This window comes from Beta vulgaris, chromosome 9, assembly GCF_026745355.1.
Source record: "Beta vulgaris subsp. vulgaris cultivar EL10 chromosome 9, EL10.2, whole genome shotgun sequence".
In the NCBI taxonomy this organism is placed as follows: Eukaryota; Viridiplantae; Streptophyta; class Magnoliopsida; order Caryophyllales; family Amaranthaceae; genus Beta; species Beta vulgaris.
The window spans coordinates 40858533-40871663 of NC_079210.1; the positions used below are offsets into that span (position 1 = coordinate 40858533).

Genomic DNA, 13131 nt, shown 5'->3' on the forward strand with positions numbered 1-13131 from the left:
TAAAGTTTTACAAGAAACAAACTCATTGATCACAATCAGCCAAAAGGTTAAGATCTTATATACTCCAAGTCTCTAGAGCTCACCATTGACATATGGAATTCAAAGCATTTTCCAAGCTTTTCCACCATGCATGCTAAAATTCTTGAGTCTTCCGAAAAACATGACTAAAATAAGAGCAACTTTCCCCCCATCACTCCATCGACCAGAAAATCCATACACTTTTTCCTCGCAACTATCGTATGTCTTTAACCGTCGCTTACAACTATAGCCCGTCGACAATCCTACGTTTCCGTAGGCACTGCATCAAATGTTTTAATCACATGTCATCTAATGTTTAAGACCAAAAGTACACTAAATTAAATAAAATCTAAATAAATTATGCTATATGTGGCAATAATAAACTTATCTCCCTAGAGTAATATCTTACCTTTTTATGAATCTCACGTATTCTTTTTTAATCGGACCCCAATCAAGATAGTTAACCAATTTTACCTCATATAATTATATAGGTTCATATTGCACCACATAACACAATGATAATGGAATCGCTTCTATGATTTGAATATCATTCCCAAAAGACGTACCAAGTAAACTAGTTGACACGGACAACCAATTTACCTTATGACTTCAAAGACAATGTTTACAACGTTGTAGTTGAGAGGGTCTTCCTCCAAACTCTTCCTTTCAGTGATGCATATAACAACGACGAAGATGACCAAGTAAGATAGTTGCGAGAACAACAAATTATCTATCATATTTTTCTTCAGTTTTTTCATTCTTCTATCTTTTTCTGGTGCTTGTTGTTGCTCATCTTGGCCGATTGGAAGAAATGAAGTGTATGGTGGAAGATACCTTCAAATTAAATTTCAAATGAAGATGGTTATTTGACATAATGTCCTATATATAATTATTCTATCAATGATCCAACCAAACTATAGTCAACAAGAAATCCATGCACTACGTACATAGACGAAGAGTCTGACCATATACAAACTCAATAAAGAGTTTCATGCATTATAAAAATGATCCTTAAGTGCGGGTTTATTTATCTTATTAATACACATTGAGCCTATCTCGAAATCAATTGGACTATAAGATTGATTATTAAATTATCATGATACTCTTATCCAAAGTGAACTCAACATTTTAACAAAAAATATATAAGAAAAGTGGTACGCCCAATGAATATTATACCTGAATTTGATGATCAAACCTGAATCTAATGATTCAGCACTCAAATACGTACCTTATAAATTCAAACCTGATCCAAATTCCTTTGCTCATCAATTAGAGTTACTGAGCTTCATCCAATTTCTAGTTACAGCATGTGTATTTGGAACTAGAACACCATGTGTTTCAATGTATTTTATATTTGGCTTTTCTTCTTAGATCTTAACTCTGACTACAATAATTCTCTCTTTTAGATTGCTGTTTCAGTAGTGGTGGATGGTTCGGTGGCATGGTAAAGATTATAGAGTGTATGACTTAGGGCTGACAACGAGTTGAGATAGCTCGCGAGCTATTCGAACTTGACTCGGTCAAAACTCGATCAAAGTTTGACTCGAGCGAGATCAACTCGAGCTCGATTTAACTCAACATGTTAACGAGTCGAGTCGAGCAACTGAGTACTCGACTCGAGAAGCTCGTGAGATACTCGAAAAAATAAATAAATAAATAAATAAATAAATATATATATATATATATATATATATATATAATTTTTATTTTTTAAAGAAATTTTAACTTTTTTTTTCTATAAAAATACCTGTATTTTTCTTTTTTTTAAAAAACATGAAAAAAAGTATATAAAATGACCAAAAGGCAAAGTGAAAATTTCTCCTATAAAACATTGAGCTATATCAAAGGATGAGATTGGTATTTCTTCTTCATACAAAATCTTCAAACAATGCATAAAGGTAGCTGGAAGCTGGAACTGAATTCGAGCTGGAACGAATTTCGAGTTCGAGTTCAATCTGTAACCGAGTTCGAGTTCGAGCTTGAAACGAGTTCGAGTTTGAGTTCGAGTTCGAGTTTAGGTTTCGAGTTCGAGCTTGAAAATTTGAAACTCGCAAGTTTTCGAGTCGAGTCGAGTTTGGGTAGGAGTTTTCGAGTTCGAGTCGAGTTTAGTCAAATTAAACTCGAGCTCGACTCGCATCATTGCCACCCTTAGTATGACTATCATCATTAATTCATTTCCGTTATTACTTAAATTATAACCAGCGTTATATAAATGATTTTTTTTTTCTTTCAAAAACCACCTTATGATATATGAAATTTGAGAGAAACCATCTTATATAATTTTTTTTGCAAAAGCAATTTTTTAAACAAAAATTTTCTTGTGAGAACAAACCTTATGCCTTATTCCGATCATTAATCCAAGGTTCCAACATTTTACCATATCATGGATTTTGTTGGTGTCAGGATGACTTGATCTCTAGCGAAGAGCAGGTCGGTGCGACGAGCCTTTCATCCCTTGTTGTGGCAGAGTCCTCGTTGCGAGGCGCGACACAGGTCGCGAGGGCATCACGAGGCCGTCGCGGGGCGCGACTCTGATCGCGGGTTGTGAGCCCTTCCCTGTTGCACGTGAAGGCGATTTCTTCGCTCGTTTTATTCGACGACTTAGGACTTGTATGTTAAACTTCATATAAATATGTTAACTCATATTTAGATTACATTACCACAAATATTAGAGAGACATGAGCCTAAACACAATAGAGAAGATTAGAGAGAGTCTTTAAGATTCAATTAGAAATCCATTCAATTGACGCTTGCCTATTGTAATGTAATCGTCTCGTTCATAGTGAAAGAATAGTTTTCCCCTGCCTTGAGGACGTAGTTACCGCATTGATAGTGAACCTCGTTAAATCTTGTGTGTTCTTTATTCGCTTTCTTGTGTTATTGTTTGTTTAATCGCTTTCGTTTCAACAATTGGGTTTAAAAAGTGCACATGACATGGTGAATGCTGGAACCTTGGATCAATGATCGTAATAAGGCATAAGGTATGTTCTCACAAAAAAAAACTATTTAAGGTTTTTTTTCTGGTAAATAATTATATAAGGTGGTTTCTCACAAACTTCATGTTTTGTAAGGTGGGACAGAAAGCCCTTAAATAAATATGTCAAACTTTCCTTATAATTTTTTTTTCCACCTTGATTCCTTTAACGGTAAAAAAAATTCTACTAAAAGAAGGTATATAATTCTTCCTAACCAGATATCTGTGTTGAGATCCTCTAGAGTTTCAAAATAACTCTACACGGTAGAGTTCGTTAAATATCAGTCGTTGATTAAGAAATCAAAGGCTTGTATTTTCTTTTCCGAAAATCCCCCTATTTTCCCCCCGAATATCCTGCCCATATCTTTTCCTTTCCCACTAATCATGAGCCCTTGATTTGATAATATATGGTCAGGATTCAACTCTACTTTGTAGAGTTTTCATAAAACTCTAGAGGATCTAGACCCAGCTAATCTTCTGAAATTATAATAGTCTAATTCTTGTTAAAATTTTGAAATAATTATAAAATTTAACCCATAAAATAAAAGAAAGAAATTTTCTTGATTACGTCCTCGGGTTAAGCATACACTATAGTTTGGCTGAATTGTTTTTGTTAGCTAAACTTTTATGAATCTAAGTCAGATAATTTTGGTAAATAGAGTTTTTGTGGGGCCTATACGCCAACTCTTATTTCTTATATAAGTGCGTTTTAGGTGTAACATGTTATATCATAACTTATTGTATATCATGCATAATGACATAAACAAATATGAGTAGACTCCAACAATGCAAGAATTAGATGGACTCTACAAATAATGACTTTAATTTCATATTTATTTCATATCATTTGAGTTCTTTTTAACAATAGAAGTATTGATTTGTAGGTCGTTGTTACATCATAAATTATGATTTAATAGTTACACCCAAGAATTTATATTCTTACACACTTAACTAATAAAGATGTAGTGAACTAGGATTTTTGTAAAATACAACATTGGAGTTGGATTCTAGATTGGGAAATCCACAAGAAGTTAATCCACAAGAAGTTGAGGTACGGTGGTCTTGAACATTATTCTCGTAACATGCATCATTGATGTGACCACGTAAGATTTTGTACTCTTTATATTCTTTATAACTCTAGAAATTCTTAGTTTCGTATATTCTTATATAATCTTTACAACTCTATGTTAAAGTAGTATTACATATTCAATATATATATATATATATATATATAATATATATATATATATTATAATATATATATATATATATAATATATATATATATATATATATATATATATATATATATAGGGTTGGGTTCTAGTGAGAACCCTCTTATGGTGAGAACCACTTAAAATGAGCAAAAAAAAACAACAAATGAGCAGAAACATAAAATGAGTAGAAAACATTGAGTTATCAAAAACGTAAAATGAACAAAAATGTAAAAGAAGAAAAATGTAAAATGAGCATAAAAAAGTTAAATGAGAAAAAAAGTTAAATGAGCAACACGTAAAATGAGCAAAAGCGTTGATAAATGAGCACAAAATTGTTAAATGAGCAAAACCATAAAATAAGTGAAACAAAAAAATGAGGAAAAATGTTATGAAATGATCAAAATCTTCGTAAAATAAGGAAAAATAAGTGGTTCTCACCATAAGGGTGGTTCTCATATGAATTTAAACATATATATATATATATATATATATATATATATATATATATATATATATATATATATATATATAGGGGCAAGATCACATGAGAATGCTCCTTACATGAGAAATGAGAATAAATCTCAACCACACGATTGGTTTAAAGTTACAACACTTATTCATTAGAGTTATATCCCTCTAAAAAATTTTAAATTCAAAATTTTTTTTGTTTTTTTTTGATTTTTTTTTTCAAATATTTTGTTTTTGGAGTTACATCACTTTTTCATTAGAGTTACATCAATTATTCATAACAGTTTTAGCGTGGAAAATTCATTCTCATTTCTCATATAAGTAAAGATCAAAAGTTTACTTAGTGTTAGTAATATCGATTCTTTTGCTTCTACATACTAGATTTACATTAAGATCTCTTGATCAAAGCTACAAAATCTATCAATTTATTATATATATGCACGTTAAAAATTATAGGGACACTTTCAAAAGTGTCAATCCCTAGGCGATGTATAAAAATATTTTCTTGTAAATTATGTAGTTAGTATTGAGAGAGACAAAACTTAGAAAAAAAATGCATATATATCTAGCCATGCTTTCTATTTCTAAATAAACAATTGTTTGGTTTAATAGGTAGATATATATATTATAGACTCATGTAATGATATAAGTTATACTTATTTTTTTTTACTTCCTCATCCGATTATAAAGAAAACCCAAGTGAAAATTCTATAATAGTCATAAATAAATATGATCATGAAAATCTAGTGGCCGATCCTAATCTTAAGTTTTGAAATATGGGTCTATAACTAAATCATTAGGTTTCTATGTTCATTTATGTTTTTCATGACAACCATATTGTAGAAATATTCCTCTTCATCTGGTCTCACTCTCCACTCATTAGCTATATATAAACCCTAGTTACCAAATTCTCAATACTCACACTCTTCTTAAAGTTTTTTCTCTAATTAGTATACACTAACCTTCGAATCTGAATAATTGACATACTTTTCTATTTGGTATGAGAGTTTTTTGTGAGAAGTGTGTCCCTTATTTAAATACGGAGGAAGTATTTTGCGCTTTTTTTTTATAATAGGAAATTAAGAGAAAGAAAAAAAAATACTATAATGATTAGTCTAGTGAGAGCCAAGATAACACAAAATATATAGTCGAAAATTGATCATAGTTTAATACCCTAAGCATGAAAAATCAAGAATTCAAGATGTTAAATAATTAATTAGATGAGACTATCATTGTAATTAAGTTAAGAGGGGAGAAAGAACTCACATCATAATGGTGAATAAAACCAAGACCGCAGGAGAAAGTAAAGAGAAATCAACAATGGCTTCCCCACTATATCTTGTATTCGAGGTTTGAAATAAAGATCCTACAAACTTCTGATATGAGTTCATGTCCTCCATAACTCCGGAGTTCCATTCCATACAACAAAAAACCACAAGTTGTAATACCAAAAACGCAAGGGTTGTGGCACTAAGAAACCATGTTTTTTTACTAGACAACAAATGAACAAATTTCAACTCTTCACAATTGTTTAGCATATAATCAAACTCTTTTTTCTTAGTAAACCTCTCTAAAACCCATATCACCAACCTTAAAAATAGGGGATACAATGTGTTTCCTAGAAATATTTGAGGGATTAAAATCAAAAGGAGGGCAGGATTGTTCTTTCTGAAGATCATTAAGCTCTCATTTGTAGGGGTAAAACCACAACTAGAAAAAGTCGAAATTACGATGAAGGAGAAAGTATGTAGGTGAAGTCCTTTGCTCTTAAGCACATTAGTTGCACTAGGAGTTAGGCTCATGTACATGGTAACTAAGTTTGATCCAACTAATTGTACAATAATGAGGTATCCAAGGACTATATACCCTAAAATTCTTATAGAGTTATTGTAATGCTTTGAATAATTCTCATCATCATTGTTACTATTATTCGAAAGGTCGTTGATTGTGCCTAGTTCTATAGAACTTAATATGTGTGAACGATCTACCTTTAGGTTTCGAATCGAATTATTTTTGCACTTTCGAAGTTGGAGACCGAGCATGGAGATGAAGACTTCACCTCCTAGGAGCATTAGAATGATTATGATGATGAGTTGGTCATTAGAAAATACCTCCATTTCAACAATTGACATACTTGAAGTTGTTGCTGATGAAACTGCGGTGAAAAATAGGTCAAGGTTGTTGATGAGATTGTTGTTGGTCCTTGTCTTTGAGACCTTCAGAGACAAGTAACCGGCCGACGAAAGGAAAAGAAAATAACAAAGATGAAGCCAAAATGGTTTGACATGATGGACCATTATGTATTGGAACAATGGTGTTATAATGGAGGGTTTGATGGAGTAGCAAGAATTTGCTATATTGAGGAGGTAGTGTTTACAAAGCTGCTCTAATTTGTTACCTAAATAGTAGAAGTAATTCATCATGGGAGATGCTAGAAGCACACCTTGATGGAAGAGGGTTGTATATATACAATCTATAGCACGAAAATGTGCCATTTCAAACACCGCAATTTTCTATTTGAAAGTGCATGAGAATAACAATCCGACTTGTGTGGACCCAGTTCACATTAAAAATACTGTGCACTAGGCTCAGGCACGTTACCTGCTGCTACAAACTAATCACTCCCATTTTCCAAACCTGCGATTTTCTCTATCTTCAATAATACAAAAACAAGTATTTAGAACAAACATACACTATATCATGTCCATATACACTATATCATGGAACACTATCATGTCAAAAAAACACTGCAAAACACTATATTATGTCAAAACACACTATATAATGTCCATATACACTATATCATGCCAGAAAAACAGCAAATCACTTTCATGTCAAAAGACACTATATTATTTCAAAATACACTATATATCATGTCAATATACACTATATCATGCAAAACACACGCCAAAAACTCAGCAAAATACTATCGTGTGATTCGTGTCAAAATACACTATATCGAAATATACTATATTATTTCAAAATTAAACAGAAATGAACGAAAAAACTGAAAGACAAAGTACGAACTTGAACGGAGAGAAAATGAAGAAGTTATGAGAGCGAAAATGAAGAACTTATGAGAGAGAAAATGCAGAAGTTATAAGAGAACGCAGTTAGAAGAAGTTATCAGAGGAGAGAGAAGAAAGAGTGAAAAACTAAATGCGGCAAAAACTGAGAGTTGTAATCATTACAACTCACGTGAGATGGATAAGGTGCACACTAAGCTAGTATTCACCGGGTTCATATTAGTTCTTTTATGAGAATAATGGCTTGCATAATATATCTATGTATTAGTGACTTAGAAAATTAATATGTGATAGCATATAATGAATCTCATAAGTTTAGGTAAAGTCTAGAGGAATTAGGGAAATTATACTTATGTGATACTCATATGTTTTATTGCGATCCAAGTAATTTATACTTGTAGTAATTAATAAGTGGTTGGCTTAAGTGGTGACCTTTTCCATCTTCTTTAGAAAAGTCTAGGGTTCAATAATCCCTACCCCAAGCCTTTGCTTGGGATTTAAGGGGGGATAGGGGTAGGGGGTTGTCTGGCTTGTAATGGGCCTTGGATGGGGGTCCTGTGCGAGGGCAGCCAATAGGATTTCTTCTTATCAATTTTTTTTTTAAAATTAATAAGTATCTTAGTACGGTTAGATAAATGTATATCTATGTTGTGATTCTAGTAGATATTCTTAGTTCACTATCCAAGTTATGCACCCTACCCTTCCCCGACAATACTATTCTATTCTATATTAAGTGGTTGTTTGGTATACAAGAAATTATGTAATCAATAGAAATTTTCATGATTTTCTAATTTAGGTAGTTGTTTGATTGATAGGAAGTGGGAAAATGGAGGCAACGAAAATTCATGGGAATTTGAAATTCCCACAAAATGTAGAAATTGATTTACCTACATAAATTCCTATAAATTACAACTTCTCTTATAACTAACAAACAACTTAGACCAATTAATTCTTAGGAATTTCATAAGGAAATTAAATTCCCACAAATTGTGAATTCCTATAGAAAAATAATTCCCATTGCAACCAAACAAGCACTAAGTACTATTTCCCCCCTCATTTTATTGTTTGTTCAAATAAGTCTACAATTAATATTCCTAAATATGATAAAAATATATATGTGAAATGTGAAATATATATATTAACATATAACTATTCTATATATTTCACAATCTTTGATTACTTCAAATTATTTATTAATTTTCGTAATTAGTATCTCATCCAGTCATACTATAACTGTCATGAATGCCTACAATTATTTTGAACAATAAATGAATGCCTAAAATAAAAAGACTACAACTCAAAATAGACCAGTAGAAAGATAATAACACAACGTGTACGTAAAAACTAGAGATTAATAAGCAATTACATTTTTAGCACCAAAAAAAGCAATTACTTTAAAGAGAAACTTCCATTGGCAGGGTAGACCAGGACTAGTGCTATATGAGTAGGTAAAATCATAGTGCATAAATGTATAGTTCAACCTCAAAATAAACTTTCATCACCAACTCTTTACTGAAACCATAGTTTGAACACCTACCTTCCTAGCTAGCTATAACAGTGTAACTACTTCTTCTTCTTTTTTTTTTTTTTTTTTTTTTTTTTTTTTTTTTTTTTTACAATGGGTTGTGAACACCTATTTGCCTTTCCTAGCTTTGACAGCTAGGTTGGGCGTATTGGTAATTTCACTTCTACTGACATAGTTACATGAAATAAAATCAAAGTTGGCTGCGATATTCTTAATATCCGAAACTAAGTTTCTGATGTCGATATTATCTCCTTCTTTTGAAATCAGATCCTTAACCAGTTTCCTGAAATCTAATTTAATAGAAATTGCTCTTGTTTTATTATTCGACCAATGTTTAAGGCATTCATACAATGCCTTAGCTTCTGTTTGAATAGGGGAGGAGGTCAGGACTTTGTAGGCGTCGAAGTTTGTAGTAGATCCTTCTTCAACCCAAGCAATCGCAGCTTCCCAGGAGTTGTTTTTTGTATTATTCTTCCATGCTCCATCTATTTGTACACAAGTGATGCTTTTACTCTTGATAGTGCCCTTTGTCCATGAAATGTTTTTGTCTTTCGGGTTTTGCTTGCTCTCTCTGTTTCTTGAGGTTTGGAAAATATGCAATCTGTTCATCGACTCTTTGTAAAATATCATTATCTTGTTTGGGTCAGGAGCTGAGTTTCTGAAGACAATTTCATTCCTGTGCAGCCAGATAGCCCATAGTGTTGCAATGAATATGCTGGTACTTGGATAGTTATCATGCGTAACTTCTTGTTTGTCCCTTTCCTTTAGTAACCTCATGAAATTTTTTACCCATTTGTCAAGAGGGATGCATGGGCTGTTTGTAGGTCGTATTTCCATGGTTGTTATCCAAATTTTGCTAGAGAATTGACAATCTCTGAAGAGATCGATGCTCCATTGTCTCATAATTAGTACCACAGAGGTGACATTCTGTAGGGACGAATATTTTTCTTTTCGAAAGATTTTCTGCTGATGGGATAATTCTGTTGACTATTTTCCACAGAAACATTTTCCATTTAGGAAAGATATTGAGGTGCCATAGGTGATAGGAGAAACTTGTAGGTCTGACCTTTGGGATGTGAGGGGTGTTATTCGTGAGTAGAGTCCAATAACCCGATTTTGCTGTGTAAGCTCCATTTTTTTTGCGGGCTCCAAGTGAAGGAATCAGTTGTCTGAGAAGAGGGGAGACTGATTGCCAGGATATTCCTGGCTTCTTCTCTTGAAAAATGTTTCCAAATAGTTGCTGCATTCCAGTTTCCGTTTGTTAGAAGGTCTTCGACTTTTGCATTTTGGGAGAGGATGGAGTTTAGCTTTTGTTGATAGGTGATTCTTGTTTTTCCTACCCACCAGTCTTCGAAAATCTTTGTGTTGGCTCCATCTCCTATCTGATGCTTGAATAGGTTTCTTGCTTTGAAAGTCGCTTTACACATGCTTCTGAACGCATAGGAAGCTGTAGAAGGAATGTTATTTTTGATGCCTGCTGTTAGTGGATCTGTTTTGTACTTAGCTTGGTATAGACGGTGAATCACATAGTTTTTTGAATGATGAATTCTCCAGGCTTGCTTGATCAACAAAGAATCGTTAGCTGCTTCCATATTTCTTAAACTCAGACCTCCCTCATATTTATGCTTTTCGAGGATAGTTCTTGTTATGTAGTGTAAAACTAGCAATTTATATCACAACTCCCAAAGATGGGTTCTTAGAACTGGAGACTTGTGCAACAATGATTGGTCCAAATCCCGAAGCAAACTCCTGACCAGCAACCTGCACAAAAGGGACCCACCCTGGAGGTTTGGGTGGTATTTCCCCCTCCGAAGCTTAAGTCAGATGTCAGGGATGTAAAGGAACTTTTAGAGAGAGAAAGTAGAGAGAGAGAGAGAAGAATTTATGACAGAGTAACAGTACTATCCTGAAAAACGTACCTTTCACCCTGAAATCAAGGACTATTTATACTGTTTGAAATGACTGCTGTGCCTTGATGTCACCCTAATTTGGGAGCATCTGATTGGCTAATCAAAGTTTTGGGACACGTGGCAGCTGTTAATTGGTCAGTACACCTCACTTTCATATAAAGGTGTAAATCATACTTACTGGGCCTAAGTACAATTTTTGGGGCCAGAAGAAGGTCTTTTTAGTACGCTTTCAGAGAAACGTACTTTTAGGCCTGTCACCTTCAGGCCCTTTTGTACTTTTATTCCCCTGCATATATGCCACATGTAGGGCTCAGATGAGGCCACGTGTCAGTACCAGAGCCGTTGATTTTTTAGGCTACAACATTTGCCCCTTAAAAGAGGGAGTTATTATCTTTTGGGCGCCAAGACGGTTAATCTTCCTCTTTTAACCGACCTGGAACTGCTCTTCTCTTTTTCAAAAAAGAGGCGCCATTTTGCCGGTCTCCACAGGTCAACTCCTATGAACAACGGTTACTTTTACCGGATGAGGGGTCATTTTCACCCCTCTATAAATATGTGCCTTAGTCGCTCCTGGAATCATTTTAACATTGCTGAGAAATTTTCTAGAGAGAGAGACTCTGCAAATTTTTACTGAACTTTTTAGAGAGAAGAACAACTCCCGTCCAAGCTCTTGCAATTGTTGTTTTGCTCGTCCGAGATTTCAAGTCATCTTCAACATTCGTCCGAACTTTCTTCTACAGGTATATTCTCAACTCTTTTCCTTGATTGCACACATATTTTAAGAAAATGGATTCGTCCTCTTCCTCGAACAATTTCGGCCGCTCAAGGGTTGGTGCTAACCCTAGAACAGAGGGCCTAACTTCCTCGGCATCTTCTAGAGTTGGTCCTATCTTGGCCGGGCATGCATTCTTTATCTTTAGCCATGGACGGCAAAGTCAGACGACCCAGTCTTTACCTGTGCAGGGTAATCTGGCGCGCGTCAAGCAAACGGCTCGCATCAGAAGAGGGGTAACCATGCCGGCCTCTAGCTCTGAAAGGGAGGAATCCACTGGGCGAATTCCGGCCGAAGGGAAGAGAGACCCAAAGCGCTCGTCCTGCCTACCAAATCCTTCTCCTGAACATGCCGAGGAGGAACCAGAAATCAGGGGCTCCCCAGAGGTCAGCCCGTCCATGCATAGGACGATCTCAGATGAGCCGAGGACGGCTAGCTCTTCTGACCCTGCTAGTGGCTCAGAGGAGCCATCAACCACTTCGTCTGAAATAAGACGGCGGCTAGGTCCCCTTTCTGACCCTAGGTTCATCCTGGCCGATAACATGGCTGGGACGATTAGGCTCGGACCTTAGACCTTTTTCAGTGGTTATGCCCATGCCTGGCTACCACTTTGTCCTTCCCGGCCGAGAGGACACTATTTTCAGTGCTCCTCCCGGCCATTTTGCAGTTTATCGGCTGGCATTAGATGCCGGCCTGCGCTTTCCCCTTCACCCTTTCATCAGCCAACTTCTTCAGTATTACGGCATAGGACATAATCAGCTTGCCCCTAACTCTTGGCAAAACATCCTTACCTTTCTGGCCGTCTGCAACTTAAAGGGAAAGGACCCTTCTCTGGCCGCTTTCACCCATATTCACTAGTTGCCAAGGTCCCTAGGACCATTGAAGGAAGCTGGCTGAGCGTGTGCAACCGTCAAGGATTCTTGACGTCTTGGGATAAGACTTCCAAGATGCACTCATGGAAGGGCGAGTTCCTCTTTGTCCAGGCGCCCAATAAAGCGGTGGCAAACCGTCTTCGGTATTTTAGCCGGACAACCACAAATACTGGACGGATGGCCTCATACCTGGAACTGGAGAGTAACTCTGCCGAAGAGATGGTGGAGTACTTCCGGGTTTCGGAGTATACTATGGAAGATGTTTCTTTCAAGGGTCCGTCCAATTGGATTCCTTTTAAGGAAATGTTTTACCATGACAACTTCCTAGTCGCTGCCGCGGCTTACGGCAG

At 35.2% G+C, this 13131-nt stretch overlaps 1 protein-coding gene across 1 annotated transcript; it reads right to left on the minus strand.

The window, feature by feature from the left end:
* LOC130590228 (cation transporter HKT1;3-like) lies at nucleotides 1-6973 on the minus strand. Its single transcript, XM_057392269.1, has 4 exons — nucleotides 6694-6973; nucleotides 5943-6627; nucleotides 619-852; nucleotides 1-298 (listed from the first exon to the last, which is right to left on the minus strand). Exons 1-4 carry the CDS (start codon nucleotides 6971-6973, stop codon nucleotides 100-102), a joined length of 1398 nt encoding a protein of 465 aa, XP_057248252.1. The 3' UTR covers nucleotides 1-99.
* Between the last annotated feature and the right edge of the window lie 6158 nt (nucleotides 6974-13131).

Bases quoted from the DNA above. Each gene is read 5' to 3' on its own strand.
- LOC130590228 (XM_057392269.1), bottom strand. From the start codon at position 6,973: ATGGTCCATCATGTCAAACCATTTTGGCTTCATCTTTGTTATTTTCTT. The intron at 853-5,942 runs GTGAGTTCTTTC...TTTAATTTGAAG, and splicing joins GTTTTATTCACCATTATGAT to GTATCTTCCACCATACACTT. The intron at 299-618 runs GTAAATTGGTTG...CATTTGATGCAG, and splicing joins ATTGTCTTTGAAGTCATAAG to TGCCTACGGAAACGTAGGAT.